Raw genomic sequence first — 24,538 nt, 5'->3', positions numbered from 1 at the left:
TGCTGTAGCCCACAGGACTTTTATGGCCAGCAAGCTAAGAATGGTTTTTACATTTTTAAATGATTCCATTTTAAAGGGTTATGTAAGTACCTATACAATGTCCTCAATTTTGCCCCTTAGCCTGAGATACCTAAAATATTTATGATCTGGCCATCTGGGGGAAAGTTTGCCCATTTCTGCTGAAACAATGGAGGAAAGACTGTCTTTTCAACATATGGTGCTGGGCCAATAGGGCATCCTTAAGAAAAAAGTAAAATGACCCCTACCTCACACCACACCCAAAATCCATTTGAGGTGGACGGAAAATCTAAACATGAAAGGCAAGGCAATGCAGCTGGGAGTGATATGACCCCGGGGTGTGGAAAGCTTCCTCGCACATGGCACATGAAGCATGAAACATGGGAAAGAATGATCTCTGGACTTTATTAAAAATAAGGACTTCTGCTAGGCGCAGTGGCTTATGCCTGTAATTCCAGCACTTTGGGAGGCCAAGGTGTGCAGATCACCTAAGGTCAGGAGTTCAAGACCAGCTTCGCCAACATGGTGAAACCCTGTCTCCACTAAAAATACAAAAATTAGCCAGGCATGGTGGTGCTCGCCTATAATCCCAGCTACTCGGGAGGCTGAAACAGGAGAATTGCTTGAGCCCAGGAGGTGGAGTCTACAGTTAGCCGAGATCATGCCACTGCACTCCAGCCTGGGCAACAGAGCAAAAGACTGTCAAAAAAAAAAAAAAAAAAGAACTTCTGATCATCAAAACATATATCTTAAAAATGAGACAATAAGGCAGAGCCTGGGAAAGGACATTTGCAGCACTCAGTTACGAACCGAGGACTCACACCCAGAACATGTAGAGAACCTCAGATCACTACCTACAGACAGACAGAAGATGGATGAGAGGCTTAAACAGGCTGATCACCAGACAGCAGTGCGTCATGGTGGATAAATGTAAGACAGAGGCCGAGTACGGTGGCTCACCCCTGTAATCCCAACACTTTGGGAAGCCAAGGCAGGAGGATCATTTGAGGTCAGGAGTTCAACACCACCCTGGCCAACATGGTGAAACCCCATCTCTCCTAAAAATACAAAAATTAGCCAGGTGTGGTGGCGGGCGCCTGTAGTCCCAGCTACTGGGGAGGCTAAGGCAAGAGAATCACTTGAACGAGGGAAGCAGAGGTTGCAGTGAGCCAAGATCATGGCACTGTACTCCAGTCTAAGTGATAAAGCAAGACTCTGTCTCAAAAAAATAAATAAATAAGACTGGCTCAACCTCAGCAGGGCGATCAGAATGGCGAAAACTGGAAAGACTTGTACTACCAAGTATTGGTGAGAATCTGGAGCAAGTGGAATTTTCAAATACTGTTTTTCACTTCTGTGTTTTTATTTTGAGGCAGGATCTCACTCTGTTGCCCAAGCTGGAGCACAGTGGCACCCTCTTAGCTTACTGCGGTCTCAAACTCCTGGGCACGAGCAATCCTCCTACCTCAGCCTCTGAGTAGCTGGGACTGCATGCATCATCACCCCTGGTTGGTTGGTTGGTGGGTTGGTTATTTTTAAACTTTTTGTAGAGACAAGGTCTCACCGTGTTGCCCAGGTTGGTCTCATACGCCTGAGCTCAAACAGTCCTCCCACCTTGGCCTCCCAAAGTGCTGGGATTACACGTGTGAGCCACCCTGCCTGGCCTTTTCATATACTCTTGATGGGAGTGTACAATGGCACAAACACTTCAGACAGCAATTCAGAATTACTGTGAAAGTCAAATATATATATATATATGCGCCTCATTTTTGGTGTATGCCCCATAGCAGTACAGGCAGGTAATACCAGGAACTCTGTACAGGACGTTGAGGGAAGCCTTACACATAATCACCAAGAGCTGGAAACGACACACATGCCTTCGCCATTGGAATGGGTCAATAAATTGCAGTGGGTTCCTAAAGTGGAATATTATACAGAAATAAAGGTGAACAAACTGCAGCTAGAAGCAACAAAGCCAGCGAATCTCACAAACAGACCAAGGAAGGAAAGCAGGCAGGTGCCAGGCAGCAGGAACGCATGCCAGCCTAGTGACCACACTCCCAGGAAGTCAAAATTCAGGTGACACTGAGGTGCACAGTTACAGTCGGTTGAGGGTTCCCTTCGGGGGCAGCAGGGAGCCATGCTGGGGGACACCGGAGGGTTGGAGGGAACCTTGTGGCAAGACAGGTGCTCATTCTGCCCTCATTTATTTAGCTGATGTTCTGTACGCTGTGGTGCTTATACTATCACTCACAATTTAATTTTTTTAAAACAAATGCATGCAGAGTGCTATCTGACTGTGTTTGGAGAAGGTGGGAGTTCTGATGGGGGCACGTGGTGAGCAAGAGTTCTGCTGGGGGAAGTTTCTGGAGAAACAAATGGACTCCTTCAAAGCATCAGTTTATAGAGTGCTAGGAGTCCCAGGGCAGTGTTTATTGAGAGGAGCCTGGAAGCAAATTCTGCCAGGGCAGGCACACGGGGACCCCTAATTTCCTGGTTCTGTAAATTTCATTTCTCTTATGTAGAGGTTTCTTCAAGTGCAGCATCCTCCGTCCATTATTTTAGCAATTCTGTGGAGTTGGGTAAAACTGACAGCTTTACAGTTAGATGAACCATAACAATTTGGCAACTTTTCTCCTTCTTTTGTCCCCCTCTCTTAGCAACTATTTAAAAGCAGCCTTTCTGTGGGCAATGCAGGCAGTGCTGGAATCTGGAAGAACTGTTCTTTGGTGCAGTCTTGCAGGAAAGCTGATAGCAATTCAATTAGGAAATGCAAATGAGGTCACATATTTCCCACTGGAGTGCTGAGTTGCCCCTGAGGAATCAGAGCAATATTCCGGCCTCACAGGAAACACTCGAGACCAAGTTCTCACCCAGTTGTCATCTGACTAGCTGCTGCAGCGCTGAAAAGTGGCAATAGGACCTGTGGGTATCGTTTGCAAAAAAAAAAATACTGTTGTTTATGAAACCAATATTGTGTCTTCTAGCACACGTCAGCATTTATGAGGATAAACTCGGCCAAGCAATGTCCCAGAGTCAGGTGGGCCCAGGCGCTGACCTGTGGCCTTTTCTGGGTGTTTCTGTCCCCCCAGGTCCCTTGGGCTGAACTATGCCCACTAAAATTCAGGTATTGAAATCCTAACCTCAGAACATGACTTAACTTGGAAATAGGGGGTTTGCCGATGTAATTAGTGAAGAAGAGGTGATTAGGGTGGGCCCTGATCCAATAGGACTGTGTCCTTATAGAAGGGGAAGCCTGGACACAGACAGGCACAGGGAGAAGTCCTGTGAAGGTGAGGCAGAGAGCTAGGGGATGCCTTCGAAAGCCAAGATCAGGGAAGATTGTGGTGCCGCCAGGAGCCGGGAGAGACGCCCAGAGCACATTCTCCGGCACAGCCTCCCAGGGACCAGCGCTGCGACATCTTGATTTTGGACTTCTGGCCTCCAGAGCTGTAAGGGAATAAATCTCTGTCTCAGCCCGCTGGCTTGTGGACCAGAGCCTTCCAGCCGAGGCAGAGACTCAGAAGGCAGAGTGCAGTCAGACCCCAAGGCACCCCCGAAGGCAAGGAGGAGTGTCCCCAGCCAAGGGTCCTGCCCAGGGCTCCTGCTCAGGGCTCCAGACACCCCTGAATCCTCTTGATGCAGTCATTCTCTCCAGGGCTGGTGAGGACAAGTCCCCACCTACGGCAGCCCCCAGGTCCCTCTGCTGCTGTCCAGACCCTTCCATTGTCCCCACTGTCCCCCTGCCCACTGAGGGCTCCACAGGGCTTGAGGTGTCCCTGGGGGGAGGAGGCATGAGGAACGGGTGCACTCGAAGGGCAGCAGCAGCACACAGCAGGTACAGGCACACTGCCTAGAACACCACACACACAGTGCAAGTGACACACCACACACACACACCCTGGACACACCACACACATACACCATACACACAGTGCACGACACACACACACACACGCCCCATACACACCACACACACACCATACACACGGTGCAAGTGACACACCACACACACACACACACCCTGGACACACCACACACACACTGCCTTGTAACACCACACACATAGTGCATGCCACACACACACCATACACACGGTGCAAGTGACATACCATACACACACACACCCTGGACACACCACACATACACACCATACACACAGTGCAAGTGACACACCACACACACACACGCCCTGGACACACCACACACACACACCATACACAGTGCACGTCACACACACACACACGCCCCATACACACCACACACACACCATACAGTGCAAGTGACACACCACACACACGCCCCATACACACCACACACACACCATATACACAGTGCACGTCACCACACACATGCCCCATACACACCACACACACCATATACACAGTGCACGCTGCACACACCCACACACATGCCCCACATGCCATGCACACAGAGCATGTCACACGTGCCATGCACCCCATCTACACCGCACACAGTGCATTTCACACCACACACATGAATCGCATGCACATACCACATACACTGCACACACTACACACCACACACACTACACACATATATACACCACACACAGCACACATATCCATGTGCACATACTCCACACAGTACACATACGGCTATGTGAACCACATGCGTGGTGTCGCACACTCACACTGATACCAAGCTCAGTCTGAAAAAGGGTTCTGTGTATGGTCAGTAGCTCAGGACCCAGCACTTCACAGGGTTGGATACGGCCGCCTGGCTGCGTCACCCCAGGCTCACTTGGGGCATTCACCATGCCCAGCCTGTGCCCCCCATGCTCACGTTCCCACAACAGGGCGGGCTGCACCACTGTGTCTGCTGTGGGCCGAGCTCTCACACCTTCTCCTCTGCACATTCTGATGAATCACAGACAGCCTGGGAGCACGTGGAGGAGGCACGGGCTTCGTTAGCACGAACCCCTGCGCTGTGGTGCAAAAGCTCACAGCAGGACGTCTGGAGTCGGCTTCCTGGGCCTGCACCCGAGCTCCTCTAATCCCGGCCAGGGGCTCGGCTTCTCCTTGCCTCTGATCTGCATTTGTATGCTGGGGGCTGTGGGGCTGTCACAGAGCGAGAGGGGTTGCTGAGCTGTGGAGGTGGGGGCCCACAGGCAGCTGTTAGCAAATGTCAGGTGTGTCACTGTAGAGCACGTGCAAAGGCTGAAGCAGGGGCCATGGGCACGCCCACTGGCTCAGGGAGCCCAGGAGAGGCCTAGACCAGGGTGAACGCTCTCCTGCACAGCCCTGTCTCCCACTACTCACATGGTCCATAAGCTTCATCTCCCAGGCCCATCCCCCATCCCCCTGGCCCATTACCCCATCCCTGGTCCCTCCCTCATCCCCTGGTCCCTCCCCCATCCCCTGGTCCCTCCTCTGATCTCCTGGAGAAGCCTGGATATGAATCACTTCTTGCCCTTCACCCTGAGAGCAGAGGCCTTGTAAGTAAGGCTGGCATTGCGGGAAGCATCCGCAGACTGCGTTCCTCCATGAGTTCCCCAGGGCTGGCTGGCTAGTGTCTGAACCTGGACACCTGAGCATTGGAGAACTTTAACTGAAGGGGGCCACGGGGCATCAGGGCAGTGAGGGGACAGTCCCCCCAGGGCTGTCCACATGAGCTGTTTCTGCAGAAGGCATGTCTGCCTTGGGAAAGCAACTAGAAGGTCCTGAGGTGTGGGTCCAAGTTTGAAGCTCACATCTCCAGAAAATAGTGGTTTGTTTAATCCTTCTCCAAAAGGTGGCCCTCAACGGGACTGAAAAACAGCAATTCTGGAATAAATAAACAGCAACAGTGCCGTTGGCAAACTTGTAGACAACCTGTCCGCCTCCTGGCTTTGTTTTGAAGATGACGAGCTATTTTAATGAGTGTGAATAACCTCCACGCTCCTGCAAGTTCAGACACTGTCGCCAGCAGAGGTCTGGCTGCTCAGGCACAGATTCCATGGCCTCTGCATTGGGCGGAGTGTATGTTGGTGTCACCACGCGTGTTTCTCCACATCAGAACATACCCCTCCCCTCCAGGGGACTCGAGTTTTGGGGGTGATGGGCTGTCAGGATTAGGTTTCATGGTCATGAAATGCACCCCAAAGGAACTGCAGCTTGTAACTCTTCATGGGCGTGAAAGACGGGAGTGACTATTGGAATTGGTCTTGCTTCTTTCAGAGCTGAGATGTTCAAACTTAGCCAGGGTTTTCAGGCTGCAAACGGCCTTGACGACATCTGGGCCAGTCCTTCACTTGTACATGGAGGGGTGCCCAGCGCCCCAGGGGCAGTCAGCTACCGGTACGACCCCGGACTCCCCAGGACCAGCAGGGAAACCCCCCTAGGGAGCAAAATATGCTGAGTTATTGGTCATTTTCCCCAGGCCGGTCCTGGTGGGAGAAGGGCAGACCTCAGTGCAGACGCTGCCAGGGGCACTGTCCCAAAAAGATCGGAAGGGGATGAGCCCATGGTAACCTGGGGGGTGGCTTGGTGAAGATTCTGGCTGCCGTGTGGAGGGCGTCAGGGATAAAAGTGGGCCATGCCGGCAGGGAGGCTGTGGTCACGTGAGCCGTGGAGGGAAGAATGGATGGTACAGACTCTGTGTCACCTTCTCCCCCAGAGGCATGGCCACAGGGCTGGACCTGAGTGGCAGTCATGTCTTTGAGGACCTTGGAGTCCCATGGGCTGGAAAGATCTGGAAGTCACTGTCTTTGTTCACTCCAGGAGTGATGCTGGGCACTCACTTATCCCGGCACTGCTGTGTGGCAGCTCCGTCTAAGACCTGGGGACACGATGGGGGACACTGCAACGTGGCCCCCACCCTCACTGAGCTTACCTTCTCTCGGGGCAGGGAGGCCAGGTGTCTATGTGGCAGGTTCAGTCTAGCAAATGCTGTGCAGAAACATTCAGAATCAGGTGAGGGGTACCCAGCCCCGGGACAGCGGACAGAGGGTAAAGGTGCTGTTTCATCCAGGGGTGCAGGATGTTGACATCCAAGTTGAGACGTGATGTGTGGGAAGAAGCCAGCCATGAAATATTCCCGTGGGAGGAGTGTTCCAGACAGAGGGAACAGCAGATCCAAAGAGCCGAGCCAGGCCAGCCCCGGTCACGATGTAATTACTCAGTGCACCTCTGTGGGATGCGTGCTCTGCCTCGGGCCCTGGGCCCTGCCCATATTGTGGTGCCATGGATGAGGCTGTATGTTCTATGTGGTTGACTCGTTTGCCATCTGTCCTGATGCAATCAGAGACTCAAGGGCTTTCCCAGAATTGCCACGAGGAGTTAGGGGCAGAGGGGCACTGAGAGAGAGCCCCGGGGTGAATCTGCCTCTGCCCACCTCCCAGCCAAGGACGTCTCTGATCCATCTGCAAAGTAAGGACCACGAGGTCTGTGAAGTTGTCCTGGGGGCGTGACCTCAGGACTGCACGTGGCACCGTGTCCCATGTACAGTGACGGTCCCCCGAGCCGTGGCCACCACCCCAGTTGCCTGTCTGTCTGGGTCAGTCAGTCCAAGCCTTGGCCTCCTGATGCGGGACGAGCCCACCTGCCTGCCTCCCCCGCAGGCCTGTGCAGGCTGGGAGCTGGGAGGGCACACAGGCGGGTGCAGAGACGGGCACACGGGCCCTCCAGTGTCTCAGCTTCTAGCACAAATAAGTTCTACCTGGGCTGTTAGCTGTCGACTAGAGCTGGTGTGTGAGTGTGCATGTGTGTGCACGCATGGGTGTACACATTGTGTATGAGTGTGCACGTGTGCGTGGGTGTGTACATGGGTGCACATCACATACACACATGTGCACACTTTGGGGAGCCTGTTCAGAGCCCCCCAAGCAGAGGTGTGGGGGGCCAGCGCTGCCCTCTGCAGGTGATGAAAGTAAAACTGAAGGCAGACTTCTCAGACCACCACGTTTGTGTTTCGCTCCAAGGCCAAAGCTCTCATTTAATATTTGGTTAAAAATAAAATCCTCTGGTTCTGGAGAAGGATTTTGTGAAAACAGTGAGAAAGGGGTCATGGACACAGTCTTTTGTATGCGGCAGAAAGATTCCCAGCAAGAACAGGGGTGTCTGTGAGACTGAAATGCAGGTGCCTGATCCTGTGATGTGGCCGGAGCCCATCCCTCGGGCGCATGGCACCACGCGATGGATGACAGATCCATGAAGCCGGAGGTCCCCAGGGGGCTCTTCAGAGGACACGTCACTGAGGGTCTGGGCGCCAGGGCTGTGGTTGGAGCCTTTACCGTGGTCCTCACTAAAGACTTCCCGAGTCACACACGCTGATGGCACCAACCATCTTTCTCACTAATTGACAAAATATGAACGATTTCATTCAGTTCCACCACTAATGACTCCGGAAAAAAGTAATACATTTTCCCTTAACTTGCTAATTTAATTTAATTCTTTTTACTATGAATATATTTTTCTGTAAACTGGAGGGTAATTTTGTTTAAGGTGTTTCTAACGAAACATAATTTTCCTGAATCTCTAGAGCAAGTTGTTCTCAGCCAGGGCATCTGGCGAGACCCGAGGCACCTGTGGTTGTCACCTCGGTGGGGGTTGCTCGTAGCATGGAGGGAGTGGAGGCCTGGTGTGCTGCTCAGCATCCTGCGGTACCCAGGATGCCCCAAAACAGAGAAGGATTCAGCCCAAAGTGTTAGGAATGCTGAGGTCAAGAAACCTGGTCTAAAGCCAGGGGTGCAGCCCGCCCAGGACCAAGGTCACAAGCTTGGTGGCTCGTCCAGATCTCTTTGTACCAGAACATTCTGGAACCTCCGTTCTTCTGCTAGATGGAAGTGCTTATCAACACCCTCAAAGAGGCTGACATCAGAACACACATGCTCTCTTGTCAGCCACAAATTCCTCCTCCTTCTGTATCTTCACTTTTGGTGGGAGGCAAGGCCGAAGGGTCGGGGAAGGGGGTGGGCAGCTTTGAGATCTTCATCCAGAGAAACGTGGTTTGTGACACTGATTAGGAATGACACGAAACTCCTCCACAGGGTGATGGTAATTGTTCCAAGTTGCCTAAAGAACCAAGTCTAAACTCTCACCCCCAGGACAGCCCAGACCCTCAGAGGTCACAGCCCAGGCACCAGCTTTGCCCACAGGCGCAGGGGGAGAGGGGTCCCAGGACCGCAGCCTGCTGTGTGACCCTCCATCCTCTGTGTCCTGTGAGAGGAGGAATGGTTAGGGCTGAGAGCCCAGGCTCCGGGGGCCATGGCCTGAGTTCCAACCGGCCTCCAGAGGACAGAGGCATGACGCTGGGCAAGTCATGGAACCTCCCTGGGTAAAAATGAAGGCGCTGGCTCCCTGCCCCTCCTCCATCCTGGGGTCACTGAGCCGAGACTGTGGTGCACTGTGGCGCACTCACACCATAGCAGCAAGCCAGGAGCCTTCCTGCTGAGGCTCTCCTTCCAAATGGGCACAGTGAAGAAACAGCTGCCCAACTGTGTTTAGGAAACCTTTCTTTGTATTATTTCTATGGGAATTTTCAAAATGATCTCCCCTTCTCATGAGAGAACAGAAGTAAGAAATTTGGTGCTACTCGCGGGGCAGGGAGAGTGCGTTCGGCCCCCACTAGTGTCATTGATGTAAGAAAACAAATCCAGTAAGTGCCTTTTTGGAACGAAACTCATGCAAACACTGACTTAGAATGGCTCGCATGTTCTATTTGTGAAAGAATGTAGATATCGTTCCGTTGTTTTAGTTTGTGTTTGTTAAATACCATTTTATTCCGTCCATCCTTAGCTGCCATGGAAACCAGCTAGACGGCTGCAGACAATATCCTAGTTAAATATTTTAAATATACATGTTTTCGGGGAAGCAAAATAGACCCTTTCTCAAAGGTACACTGAAAAGGAAATAGGAGGTAGAGGAATGAACTGTGTAGGTTTTAGGGCACCCCCTTTTTAAAAGAAATCTAATTATCCTCAGTAAATATCCATACTAGGTTTGACATTTAGGGGAGAGGGGCCACATTATTTCCTTTTGAAGCATATTTAACCCAAAGCTATAAGGAAGCAATGAGAACAGGAAGACTGCGAAGCAGAGAGATTGAAAAGAGCCATAAATAGCCTTGATATTTGGGGAAGAAATCGTATCCTCCCTGTTCCAACAGAGCAATGTTCGTTCATAATGCAGGCATGGTCGGTCCTTCCCCAGATGTTTCGTTTCCACGACAGACTCCTGTGCAATTGATCATCTTGGAGCACTAGACTCTAAGATGTGGTGCGTGTGTGCCTGGGGTCGGCCACATATTTACCCAAACATTAGTGCGTTCAGCAAAACAGGAGCCGAAAATGCACTGTGAGATGGTGCCATGGGTCTGTGGTCACTGCCGCATGAGACTCCTGCCAGCACCCAGGAGTCTGAGGCTAGACGATGTCAAAGACTGGTGGCTTTGGGGACAGAGGTGCTGGGTGGCTGGGACTGCAGCGCACGGAGGGGTGAGCGCTGATTTTGTTAGTGAGTAATGTGCAGAAGATGCTGTGGCCTCAGCAGGGCTCCGAGACCTACATAGGGTTTCAGAGCTCCCAGAACCTTCCATCCTGAGGGTGCTCTTCTCCTTGCATTCCCAGCCAGAGCACCTTTCCTCTCACAGGAAGCTCCAGTGCATGGAGCAACCTCGTAAGCTGTGCCGTTCAGCCATGCCGACAGCCCTACGCAGTAGGCGGTTCTGCATAGCAGGGCCATATTAGAGGACTGGGCGCAGGGAAGAGCTGCAGTGCTTTGCCTTTGCAGCCAGTCCAGCTTCAAGGCTGCCACAGGGCCCACCTGGCTCTGCTGTGGCGAAAGGCCAGGGGGCAGGAGCTCCCCTGCCCTGTTTCCCTGGGCCACCCAGTCCACAGGTGGTGGACCTCCCCAGGTCAGAGTAAGACCGTTTCGTAGGCACTCTCTAGTGGCACCTCCGAGATCTGTTCTGTGCCCATCGCCATTCTACACAGTCATGAGGCATGTTGGAAACAAAATGAAATCCACAAATTAGATGCGTCTTATGCCTGACATGACCACACAGTGGGACTGGCCAGCATCTGGTATGTAAAGAAAGTTCTGCTCCCTGAGCTCAATTCTCCCATGATAATCAGCTTTCTCATTCACACCAAAAACCATCTTCAGTACCCACTGTTCACCCAGATTTCTACTTCTGGAGACATTTGCCACCTCTATTTTTATCTTCACAGAAAAAGAGGGCTCTGTTTTCCCCCACATGGCTCACAGGGGTGTGTGGAGGGGAGCCAGCAGAATCCCCAGCTCGGGGCTGTTGCAAATATTCCCCTCTTCCTCAGTGGAATGGCTCCCGCTGCACTCTGTCCAGCCTGGAAGATAAGGAGAGGCAGCAAAATCAGGGAAGTGAAGAATCCCCTCTGTGGCCTCTCTCGGTTCCTTGACACTGGATCTGGTTTATTTGCTTATGCAAATCAGACCCCCAAGCTCTGCGGCTACAGAAGCCTGGTGTCTCAGCATTTCAGGTTCACAGGGCTATGCCGCCTATCAGAGAAATCCAGTGGCGTGGGGACCTCCCCAAAGAGTCGCTTTTTCTTGGATAATGAGAGCCAGCAGTTACACCTTTCCAGGAGGGGGGCAGGTGCACCCCAACAAGCTGGCACGGAGCACCTTGACCGTGGCGACAGCCGGTACAGTGACCTCTAGGGGTCCTGTGCCACCAGAAACTGATTTGAAAACATTCCCATAAGTTGCTTTTGTTAGATCAGGTGGACTTGTGCCCACGCCGTTTTCTCAACATTGTTCTCAACATCTGAGAACTTCAGATGCTAAGGACGTGCCCAGCAGGGTCAGTGCAGGACCTGGCCGCTGGGCGGGACGACAAGTGAGGGATGCCACCACCGCCATCTGCGACCCATCGCCAAAGGCCGGGGCTGCCGGCTTCCCTTAGAAATGTACTACGGATCTGGTGTCAGGGAATTTGAAGCAATTTCCACGTTCGTGCTGTCTCTTGAGGGTAGTGACTTCGACTAGAACAGGGAATGCTTGCTCTTCCTCACTGAACTTGGCAGGAGCATCAGGCCCCCCACAACTAATAACTCATGCTCAGGGAACCCAGGCCCTGCTCCCCTGTTCCATCTGCACCACGCTGGGGCTTCGATCAGGCCCACCCCATCTCGGCCCATCTATTCAAGAGGCTTTCTCTGGCATCTGTGCCCCTGGGAGGCATTTCCATGCGATGGCTATGGCACTGCAGAGCAGGCGTTCAGTTCAGGATGCCCAGGGAGCTCATCCACCCTGCAGACAGCCTCATGCGATACATCCAGAAGGTCTGGAGTGGGACCCGCCATCTGCATTTTTACCACAAGGAAATGTTAAAACGGTTGATCACCATCCACTTGCAAACCAGCTCACAGGCCCCGGCCAGACCACGCCTGTGGGAAAGACCCTCTTCTTCCGTGGAAGTGCTCTGGGAGTTTCCGGATTGAAGCCTGGTCTTGGTGGCTGGCCCTCCCCCATGTGGCTTCGCCTCTGAGTGTTTTAGCGTATGTCCTTTTACTTAAAAGCTGTGGTTCCTCCTTGGTGCTTCATAATTCCAGGCTCCTAACAGATGCGTGGATTCGAGAATAAAAGGTACAACAAATGATGACTTTTTGCAGATAGCTTGGGAGACGCGTGTGATTATATTCTTTCCTTGACACGTTTTTTCCTTTTTCAAAAAACAGAAAAAGACGATCACATAAAGTCTCTGCCCCAGGTCAGTTCTGCATTCCTCATCTCTCACTTGCGAGTGATGAGGGGAGGGAGATGACCCGCTTTCTGCTGATATTGAGCTTTCCCTGGAGACCTCACCTCGCAGTCACAGCCAGTTACAGCCTCATCACACAGACAGCACTTCTCTTACAGGGAGAGCAAGACCCAGGCGGGGAGCAGGGCTGCCAGGAGCTTAAGAAAATAAAATGTTGTGGCCCCGAGAAGCCAGCAGGGCAGAATCGAGCCCTGGGGAGAGCACAGGCCGCCGCAGGGTGCAGGTGTGGACATGGGGGCTAGTGTGCTTTTCTCAGCATGCACCTTGCCCGTGAACCCGGGGCCACGGACTTCCAGTGGAACGGAAGCTGTCTTTGTCTGCGTGCCTTCCTTTTGTCCTCTTGAGCTCATTTACCTCTCATCACTTCCCCTGAATCACAATTGATGTATTCTTGAGTGTAAGGGATTGGCCACCGTATCTCTGGGAAGAGAGGGGACACCTGCATTTGAGATCGGTCCAGGAAGCCTCTGCGCAGAGAGACCCGGGGCCGGAAAGGAGTTCATCCGAAAGACCATGAGACTACCCAGACCCCTGGAGCCATGGGTGGAGTGGCAACACACCTTCCGCGCAGGGCCCCCTGAGCAGCCCACTGGAGCCCAGGCTGTCATTTTATCTCTAAGAAGCCAAGCTCCGTCGCGCATCACCCCATCAGTGGCAGTTTTGCGGCACCTTCTTCCCCAGATGTAAAGTGAAGCTTCTGCTCCCCCAGGTGCCCCAGCCGTCAGCTTCTAACATCACTCCCACCCCCACTGCTGCCCACACCCCAGGTGTCCAGGTAGCTCCAGAGCACAGAGCTTACCCAGCCCCTACCATCAACAGGGAAGCCAAGGCCCAGAGAGTGGAAGCCTCATGCAGGTCACAGGGCCCAGCACTAGGACCCATGCCTGGGGGCTCCCGCTGCCACTGCCTCCGTAAATCACTGTCTTAGAGTAGAATCAGCAGAATGCATTTGACAGGAAGCACAGGTGATTAGGGCTCAGTGGGGGAGAGGCGACCTAAAATGAGAAGCGCTTTGTAAATAAAAGCTGATTAAGAAGCAGGCAGGTTTAGAGTCACCTGCACCTTGTAAATACATCCCTGGGGGCCTCAGGCTCCCACACTCTGCCCCCACTCAGTGCTGGGCAGGTGGGCTCTGACCCTGAAACCTGGGGCCCTGGACAAGCTCGTCTGCTGCCACTCCTGGCTGCTCAGGGCTCAGAGGGACCCGAGGGTGGACCTCCCACAGCCTCGTGTAAGCAAGAGGCAGGAGTGGTGGCACCATTTACCAGGCATCTGGGGCATACTGCTCCAGGCTCTGATGATGCCCTGGGCTGCAGACTCTCTCCACCCCTGGGGTCTGTTCAACCCATGGACCACCATCCCCAGCCGGCCAATGGCTGCACGTGATACTGAGACCAGCAACTCGCCCTGGGGTCTGTCCCAGGAAAGGTAGCTGAAGCCACGAAGCCAAAGGTGCGGGGCTCACAGATGCCATCTGCAAACAGACAGGCCAGGCTCTTAGCTCAGCTGCAGCAGAGCAGCTGTAGGGGATAAGGAAGCAGGGAAGAGGAGGAGGAGGAGGAGTATGGTGTCTCCAGGTTGCTGTCCAGGCCAAGGAGGCCGAGTGTGAACAGACTCTGAGGAGCCTGTCCTGGTAGAGACCAGCCTGGGCGTGGCGCGTTTCAGGAACAGCAAGACTGGGGCCAGGGGTCAGGAAGGGGGAGGTAGGGGCTAATCGGGGCGGCCTGGAGGCCAGGCCCAAAGCCCCAAGTGCCTGTGGGGGCAAGGAGACTGGCAGGACTCCCACCCTCCCATCTCGAACCCTCATCCAGGGAGGAGAGCCCACTCCTTCCAGCAGCCCCAGGAAAGTCCCCTGCTGGGGTCACCTGCCTTCCCTGGAGCAGTCACCTGGCCAGGTGGAATGCCAGACTCTGATTGGCCGACTGGACCCTCAGCCCACCCCCACGCCTCTGGGTTGGCTCCCCGGAGGAAAGCATGAGTGCAGTAGAGGGACTGTGGATGCTAGGCCCAGCCCTGGGTTCTCTAGGACCCCACTAGGTCATCCAGGAAGGAGCCTGGGCCCACACTTCCCTCCCTGGCAGGCCCCTCAGGCTGGGTCCAGGAGCCCACCTTGCTCACGGTGCCCTCACCAGAGCAGTCCCTGACCCTCCCCACCCCACCCTCAGTCTCCTGCCCCACTTGGCCCCAGCTCTCCCTAGCCAGGCAATTTGGACAAATTCTTCCACTGCTCTGGGCCTCAGTTTCCCTTCCTGGGATATAAGGGTTATGGGACACCCTGAGCTTGCCCGCCCCCCAGCCCTAGCCCCTGAGCACTGAGAGCTCATCCCAGGCCCCCCTTGACCCCGCCTCCAGGCTGCAGGAGCCTTGCCCTCTCCTTCTCTGCCCTCTGGAAGTCCTGCCCAGCTTTGAGGAACTCCACCCACAGCTCTGCCCCTTCTCAGGTTTCTTCCGAGAGCAGGGCTAAAGGTCCCCACGTCTGTCAATGCTCCCTAGACAGTACCACATTCACCCCACACCTGGCAGGGGACCTTCCTGATTACCCCTGTTTCACAGATGAGGGACTGAGGTCAGGGATGAAGTAAATCCTGACTTGGGCAGTGGAGAGCAAACCTATGCTCCACGCAGCTGTTAACCTCAGAGCCTGGGACGCCCCCACCCTGCTTTCCTTCCAGGCCCCAAATCGTGGCGGTGTCTGCCTGGTTTCTGAGGCATCCACACTGTCCTGTGGCACTGTGTGTGCCCGCTTCCTGGCCCATCCTGCCTGGCAAACTCCTATTCACCCTTCAGTGCCCTGACCGAGGTATAATACCCACCATGAGTATTTCTGTCCCCATCTCCCCAATGGACTGATTCTGTGCGACTTGGTGCCAGTTTGAACCTCCTGCCTGATTCTGACTCTGCGCTAATCAGGGGCCCCGTGGGAGGTGGTGGGATGGTCCCATCAGGATGGTGGGCCGCAGGTCGGACAGCTTGGGCTCCAGTCCTGGCCGTCCAAGCTTGAGCGGGACTTCACCCCTTGTGCTTGGTGTCCTCTGTGGGCTGCCCTGAGGACTAAATGAGACTGTGCCTGGGAAGTCACATGGGCGGGGCCAGGGCCCGTGCAGGACTTGGGAAGGCGTCCCTGAGGTCATGGCTACACCTCCCCGCCCATATGAGCATGCAGGGGACAGGCTAAGGGCCATTTGCTGTGTCATCTCCTGGGTTGAGGGTGACATCAGTAACTGTGTGTGGATACAGTGACTTAAATCTGTCCACTGAGTTTGCTCCATAGAAAGTGAGTGGCTATCAGGGCTCTACTGGGCGCCCCCGCCCCCGGGGTTGTGGTACCTCCCTAACATGTGGGACTAGGAAAATGCACACAGCCCCCAGGGCAGTACCGGGTCCAGGGTGGCACCAGAGCAGGTGTTCCCTGCAATGTGGAGTGTGGCCCACCAGGGGAGGTGCTGTAGGTTGAGCCTGGCATGAGGAGGAGGTGCCCAGGCAGAGAGAGGGGCAGGAGCAGGGCCTGGGGGCGGTGGAGGTGGATGTCCGGTCCCTAGCACCTGGCAGGTGAGCTGAGCCCCTACAGGCTGCAGGCCAGAGTGGGTGCTTTGGGGCGTTCCTGCCCACTGCCCTGTAGGCAGGACTTTGAGGGAGCTGAGAGTGCATCAGGGAGCCCAGTGGAGCTGAAGTAGGGCAGAGTCAAAGGCATGAGGAAGAGGAGGGAGCACAGGAAGGAAACTGTGGGGTATGGGACACTGCAGCCCAGGGCAGCTGGCCTCTGCACAGGCGACAGGGCCAGCTTCCAGGCCCGGAAACACTCATGGGAGATGAAAGTCGGACCATAGCCCAGATCCCATCCTGCCAAGGAGGGCTCGATGAAACATCCTTGCGGAGCCATCCTGCAGGCTGCTGGCAGCTCCGGGAAGCCACCCCCTTACATAGCTTCGCAGGTGTCCGTGAGTGGATGGAAGCGAGGGTGGGCGGCTTCCTTGGTGCGCCTGATTCTGCAGATCTGCAGGAACGAGCTTGGTTGGACCCCAAAGACCAGCTCAGCCACCAAGACCCTCCTGGACCTCCTAGTTACAGGACTTCTAGCTTGAGCTAAACTGTCAGCATGCAGGGAGTGGGCATGGCCAAGATATCTTGCTGCTGGGCTGTTGGTTTTGAGAAAGTTGTGATGTGCTCTATACACACACATAGATACACAAACACACATAAGCGTATGCATACCTGTGTATGTGTAGAAGGCATAAACACACACGTATTCATACACATGCGTTTGTGCATGTGTGTACATGTAGTCATACACCCATACATCTGTGCATACTTGACGTGTGCATTCATATATATCTGTATGTGCATGTGCGTACATGCATGCATACCTGTGTGCATAGCACCTGTATACACATGTGCACATGTGTATTATCTAGTTTCCGGTAATGGTGGAGTAGAGGTCACTTTTTTTTTTTTTTTTTTTTGAGATGGAGTCTGGCTCTGTCCCCCCAGGCTGGAGTGCAGTGGTGCAATCTCGGCTCACTGCAAGCTCTGCCTCCTGGGTTCACGCCATTCTCCTGCCTCAGCCTCCCGAGTAGCTGGGACTACAGGTGCCCGCCACCACACCCGGCTAATTTTTTTTTGTATTTTTAGTAGAGACGGAGTTTCACCGTGTTGGCCAGGATGGTCTCAATCTCCTGACCTCATTATCTGCCCGCCTCAGCCTCCCAAAGTGCTGGGATTACAGGCGTGAGAGACCACGCCGGGCCGAGGTCACCTTTAAGTCATTACCCAATGCTCAGTCTTCATTCACTCAGAAATACAGAAGAAAGACATGCACCAGGGAAAATCAGCAGGTGTCATCTGTTAGAAAATATTTTTAAGCATAACTGGAAGCATTATTTTTAATGAGTATAATTATGCATCAGTGTTTATGTGATGTCTTCTGAATGGGCCCAAGATGACTGCGTGTTCAAAAGAACATGCTTGTTCGACCAGGGCGAGTGCTAATTGTGGCTGACATTTTCTTCCAGGGAAGCGGGTGCATCTTCCAGGCAGAAGCCCGTGCAGGTCTGGCATTGATTTTCACCAGATTTTGTTATTACATTTGTCTCACAGCTTTAAAATAGTAGCAAATATGTGCAATTTATTTAAACAACACTAGGGAAATTAACGTCATTGCAAGCTCATCCTAAGCAAATGAAAATGAAGGATTTTTTTAAAAACGGCTACATGAAAACCCTTTAAAACTCAGAGTCAGAGATTCAGAGGGCCCTGGTGAGCCGCTACCGGTTCTGAAGCACCACCAGGTGGGAGAGACCAGCCAGTCTCCTCCGCCTCGGTCTCCCGCTGGGAGATGTGGGGAGCTGCAGACGGCCAGGAGGCCCCTCCTAGCAGCTATGCCAGAGCTCCCCTCACCCTCATCTGGGAGCGATCCATCCAGGCTCTCCTCCCTCATGCAGACCTGCTCAGGAACAAAAATAATGCTCTACCACCCTTCTCCAGAGGTGGACCCCTGATTGCCTTTGGGCTGGGAGACCCCCTGTTATCTACCTGCAGCACATCTCAGGTGTGGTTGGCGGCCCCACCCCAGAGTTGTTAAGTCTTAGATGAGACCTAGGAACCTGCATTCCTAATGAGCTCCCCAGGGTGCTGAGCTGCTGGTCCTGGGACCAGCCTGGGACCTCAGACCTGTTTCTCCCCAGTCTGGGATTTACAGAGCACATCCTGGGTGGGTGCAGGAAACGTCACTCAGACCCCCTTTTCCCCTGGTTCCCTATCTTTTCCATAGGAAGATCGGTTTCTGCCCAGTCCGGGACCTTCCTGAGGTCCGGCAAATGGGATTTGACTTCACAAGCAGAGACCACAGAAGGGAGGGGTGGCACTTCCAGGTGCTCCGGCCTTGGGGTCACACTCCTGGCATCTGAATCCTGCCTCTGCTGAACGGGCTGCGTGGGCTTCATGAGTGTCTTGGCCTCGCATGGTGGGAAAGTAGGAATGATGGTGCTGCCCGCTGAAGTGGTGAGAGGGAGGATTCAGGGGGAGACTGCATGGAACAGCATTTGGCCTGGAGCCTGGAACCTGAGTGCACACCACAGCTATCATCATTGTTCGTGTTGGCTGTGTTGGCGTTATTTCAAGTCACTTTGAGCAGTGGGATTAATCTGGTCTTTCTCATCAAAGCTTAGAGCTTATTAACCTAAATTGTTGTATCCGCAAGGTAAAGACCAGGCTCCCAGGGAGGTGCCATCTGTCTGGGGCTTGGTCTTGGAGGACAGGTGAGATCTCTTCAGTGGAAGGACCAGATGCAGAGTCCTGCTCTCACGCTCATCGGACATTCAGTACCTATGAGGCAGTGGCTACTGGTCTGGGCGAGGAAACCATGGAGTCCAGTTGTCTGTGCTCTGGGTTCCAGGGAGAATGTGCAATTAGGACTGTCCTAGAAGTTCTTCAAAGTCCCCTGAGGAGCCTAGAAAAGCCCCCGCCCCTTGTCATCATGAGGAGCTGGAGTCGAGACCCCTGGGTCTCCATGTTTGCACCTCACATGGCTCCTTTCTAAGGAAGGCTGGGAGTGCCCCCATGGAAGCCTCCTGGGTTTTATTAATTGAGGCAAACGGTGGTGGGGACCCCCACCGTGCCTGGCGGGGCAGCCTGTGGTCAGATACCTCCCAGCCAGCTTTGTCCTCCCTGCCTTGGGCTGCCCTGGTGCAAGGTCCATTCTCTACCGTGCGAACTCTCATATCCTAGTGCCTCTGCAGTTCAGATAAAATGAGCATCAGCCACAAAGACTGTGGCAAGGCATGCCATGTGGGCAACCTGCACTGGACCCGACGCGGCAGACGCATGGACGCCACGTGTGTGCGTGAAGTTCTGTTGGCACTGTCAGCCATGGGAGTCACGTGCACTGTCACGTTTAGAAAACACAGAAAGGTAAAAGGAAGGAAGTAAAATACGATAACAGAACTCCCTGGTGACCAGAGAAAACCAGTATGTGCATTTTCATGTATTTTCTTACATTTTTTTTCTTTTTTTTTTTTTTAGACAGAGTTTCGTTTTTTTTTTTCCCTAGGCTGGAATGCAATGGCACAATCTCGGCTCACTGCAACCTCCGCCTCCCGTGTTCAAGTGATTCTCCTGTGTCAACCTCCCAAGTAACTGGGATTACAGGCACACACCACCACACCTGGCTAATTTTATATTTTTAGTAGAGATGCGGTTTCGCCATGTTGGCCAGGCTGGTCTTGAACTCCTGACCTCGGGTGATCTGGCTGCCTCGGCCTCCCAAAGTGCTGGGATTACAGGTGTGAGCCACTGCACCCAGCCTCTTTTTCTATCCTTTAAAAAAAAGCAGTTGAAGCTGGGCGTGGTGGCTCATGCCTGTAATCCCACAGCACTTTGGAAGGCCAACACGGGCAGATCACCGGAGGTCTGGAATTTGAGACCAGCATGGCCAACATGGCAAAAACCCATCCCTATTAAAAATACAAAAATTAGCCAGATGTGGTGGCTGGCTCCTGTAATCCCAGCTACTCGAGAGGCTGAGGCAGGAGAGTCACTTAAACCTGGGAGGCAGAGGTTGCAGTGAGCCAAGATCGTGCCACTGCACTCCAGCCTGGGTGACCCAGTGAGACTCCATCTCAAAAAAAAAAAAAGAAAGAAAAAAGAAAAAGAGAAGAAAAAATGCAGTTGCGGTTGATGCTGTATGTATGCTTTGGTGCTATTTCTCCACTTACTAATATTTTATGGACATTTCTTCACGTCAGTCTTAAATAATATTCCAAGACATGAACACAGTGTCATGCACTTGGAATTCACTGTCAGACATTCAGATTTGTGCTCTGGTGTTTTTACTTGTTCAAAAACATCCCCAGTAAACATCTGTCTACAAGGACTTTGGTCCACCTAGAGTTTCCTGGGGACAGATTTCCAGCTGTGGAGTTATTGGGTCAAAAGGGACCTTACTTTTTGAGGCTCTTGATAGTCACTGGCCACCGGGAGGCAGAGGGCTGTGCTGAGTGACCGTGGGACCCCAGCAGCAGGAGCTGCGTCAGTGTCCGTCCTGACAGCCTGAGCCCTGTGCTAAGCAAGGGCTGGGCATTTTCTCATTGTCATCCGATATCATTCCCATAGCAGGCCCTAAACTCAGGGCCATTGCTACCATCTCCCTTCCGTAAGAGCAGATACCAGGATTGTGAGAGATGAAGGGACTTTGCCCCACGTCACATGAGCTTCGACACATCCACACAGGTGTGGGTCTAAGGCCAAGTCCCACACCCTCAGCCATCAGCCTCCACCCACTGACTCACTGCACACCCCCAGTGTTACAGATTCATTTCGCTCAGCCTTGTCAATCTGACAGGTAAAAAGGATATATTACTTTGATATGCATTCTTTGATTACTGGGAGATGTGGACAGTTGTCATAAGTTTATTGATTGTTTATATTTGTTTTGCTGTGAATTATCTATTCATGTCCTTTTCTTGTTTGGAAACAAGATTCCATTTTATTTTCTTCCTGCTTTCTAAGAGTGCTTTATGTAGTGACTATGAACCTCATGTCAAACTGTTGTAAATCATGTTTTCCAAATGTGTCAATTGCCTCTTGGGTCTGTTTTCATGAACAGGAGTTTTGTGGGAAAACATATTAGTCTTTTCTTTTGTCATCTCTTGCATTGTTTTGGGTGGGCGTAAAAAGCCCTGTCTACACTATTGGTGACATTGTCAACTATATTTTCTTCTTTTTTTATGGTTTCTTTTTCTCGCATTTAATTTTGTAATCTGTCTCATCATATTGATGGGGGTCTTACTTGATTTTTTTTCCCTAACACTTAGTTCCTTTTCCAGTGTTATCCCGCCCTTCCCACTTAGCTCCTTGTCCCAGGGTTACCTGCCTTCCCGCTTAACTCCTTTTCCCACTTAGCTCCTTGTCCCAGCCTTACCCGCCTTCCCTCTCGGTCTGGGGCAGTACAGATCATCTTAGCAGACGCCCTTTTCCTCTGTGCAAAACCTAACTGGACTTCTTTGCTTCTTCTCTCCCCTTTCCAAATAAAGCCACAGAAAGGAAAGAAGATCGTGGCTCTGGACCCCTCTCCGCCTCCGAAGGACACCCTGCTGCCGTGGCCCCGGCACCAGAACGCTGACGGGCTGAGGCGGCGCAAACGGGACTGGGTCATCCCGCCCATCAACGTGCCCGAGAACTCGCGCGGGCCCTTCCCGCAGCAGCTTGTGAGGGTGAGTGCAGACCCCTCCCGTTGGCACGGGGGTCTCGGTGTTAGCATGAGGCTCTTCTCCCGGCATCCCAAAGCCAGGGGCGGTTCTGCATTTGGTGTCTAAGAAGGTCGTGATTTCACCCTTTCTGTAATGAGATAAGCCTTACACAGGGCAATGAAAAATTTAGACGGGGAAGCTGCCTTCTAGGTGGATGGGCCTTGTGAGTCAGGGGTGATTTCTCTCTTGGTTACTTTCAAATGGCTACTATGTGTGTGGAAGCAGTGGGCAGGGGTGTGGATCATGGCCTTTGACCTCTGACCCCTTTCTTTGGTCTGATCACATTTGTTTCCATGGATGACTAAGATCCCGGATGATGGGATGGTGGCGTGTCTGCCATGACGATCACTGTGCCGAGGCCAGCGTGGGCTGTGCCATGAGCCGTCTGCAAGGTCTTGGTCCCCGAGTTCCCAAGGCCACCCGAGATTGCTTTTACTGCAGAAAGAATTTATTTTACAAATTTGTGTCTCTATAATCAAGGCTATCAACGAGCAATTTCTGCTTCCCTTTGAAGAAAATTGCAGCCTAATCTGAGCAATAATTTGATAAAAGGATGGCGAGAATTCCATTAAATAATTCCCAACCGTTGTGGAAAAGCCTCACCCACCCTTTGGAAATGAGGGTCCCCAGAGTGTGCTTAAGGGGCCATTCTCAGTCTTCGTGCTGTTTAGTGTTTTCTCTTTCCTTTCAATGCAGAAGGCTGGGCTGTGCGTTTAGAATGCAGAGATGGGAGGAAGAAAGCAGCCACCAGGCATGGTCCCCCCAATTCTTTGTATCCCTAACCTTGGCCACCAGGGGACCCTGCCAGGGAGCAGTCAAAATGACTGGTTATTTATAGCAGAAACTCTGGTGTGAGTGAATGCAGTATGCCTCCACACCCCAGCCAAGGTATCACCTGATTGCAAACATATCACCTGCCCTCTCTGCACAGAGCCGGCCCTCCCACCTCAGCACCCAGCCTCTGCTGCATCCTCCCCTTTCGGGGCTCAACTCTCCTTGGCCACCCATACCCCTTGAGGGCCAGGCTGGGCTGGAGATTTTCCTGTGAAATGCAGTTCAGAGCTTGAAGGAAGCCACCAAGGGTTGGAACCCCATCCTGGGGGAGCTTCCCAGGCCCACAGTTCCTGGGCCCACTGGGCAACCTCCCGCCCACCATGGACGCCAGAGACGATGCCAATGGCAGTGCCGTGGCCCCCATGCTGCACCCACCTCGCCATCCTCAGGGCTGGGATTTGCTGCCTCCGGCCATTGCTTGTGTTGTCATTGACTTAAAATTCTTCTCAAAGCGATTCAATTTTTTTCAACTTTTATTTTAAGTTTGGGGGCACATGTATAGGATATGCAGGTTGGTTACCTAGGTAAACGTGTGCCATGATGGTTTGCTGCCCCTGTCAACCCATCACCTAGGTATTAAGCCCAGCATCCTTTAGCTATTCTTCCTGATACTCTCCTTCTGCCCCTCCCCTCCCACAGGCCCCAGTGTGGGTTGTTCCCGTCCCTGTGTCCGTGTGTTCACATCATTCAGCTCCCACTTAGAAGTGAGAACACATGTTATTTGGTTTTCTGTTCCCACTTTGGTTTGCTGAGGATGATGGCTTCCAACTCCATCTGTGTCCCTGTAAAGGACATGATCTCGTTCCTTTCTATGGCGCATATAGCATTCCATGGTGTGTATGTGCCACATTTGCTTTATCCAGTCTACCATTGATGGGCATTTGGGTTGAGTCCATGTCTTTGCTGTTGTGAATAGTGCTGCAGTGAACATACACATGCATGTGTCTTTGTAAGAGAATGACTTCTATTCCTTTGGGTGTATACTCAACAATGGGATTATGGGTCAAATGGGAGTTCTGCCTCTAGGCCTCTGAGGAATCGCCACACTGTTCATCCCCAAAGGAGACTGTATACCAAACCACAGTTTGATCACTGGGATCGTTTGTCAGGCTAGAAGCTGACTGTAGAGAAAAGCATAAGGCGAGAGAACAGAGGCTGCCCTTGATTTGTTTCCCAGGCCAGTGGGGCAGGGGCTTCAGGGTGTGCTGGAGGCGTGAGGACCAACCACAGATTCCTCTTTGAAGGTCATCAGGATTGAAGGCCCCTGAGAGAGGGAGTGGGTTTCTGTTGTGCTCTGCAGGCTTCTGTAATGCCTTGTGCTTCTGCTGCCCCCACATTGCCCCTTGTAGACAGTCTTCGATCTTACTCTGGGGTCAGCAAACCTTTTCTGTGAAGGGCCAGGTGGTAAAGGTGTTGTGGCCGTACAGCTTCTGTCGCTGTGGTGTGAAATCAGCCTCAGGCAATGTGTCAACTAACAGGTTGGCTGTGTTCCAATAAAACTTTATTTACAAAAACAGGGAGTGGGCTGGGTTGGCCCACGGGCCATGATTTGACAACTGCCAATCACTTTTCCCAAACTCCAGAAAGGGCTGCCCAAGCCACCCTCACCGGCACAGGGTAGGCACATTATTTGTGGAGTGAGTGAGCAGTGAATTTGAGGGCCCTCATCTGCTTACACCCCACGGAGGGGGTACCTGCAGCGT

General features: G+C 52.8%; 1 protein-coding gene across 1 annotated transcript in view; it reads left to right on the top strand.

Moving 5' to 3' along the window:
- CDH4 (cadherin 4) overlaps positions 1-24,538 on the top strand; it is a 681,695-nt gene that overhangs the window by 491,764 nt on the left and 165,393 nt on the right. Inside the window, exon 4 of the mRNA XM_073005461.1 lies at positions 21,786-21,965. Coding sequence (XP_072861562.1) covers positions 21,786-21,965 — 180 coding nt within the window. The remainder of the gene's footprint in view (positions 1-21,785; positions 21,966-24,538) is intronic.

This window comes from Chlorocebus sabaeus, chromosome 2 (assembly GCF_047675955.1).
Source record: "Chlorocebus sabaeus isolate Y175 chromosome 2, mChlSab1.0.hap1, whole genome shotgun sequence".
Classification (NCBI taxonomy): Eukaryota; Metazoa; Chordata; class Mammalia; order Primates; family Cercopithecidae; genus Chlorocebus; species Chlorocebus sabaeus.
This window is presented reverse-complemented; position numbering and strand designations above follow the sequence as displayed.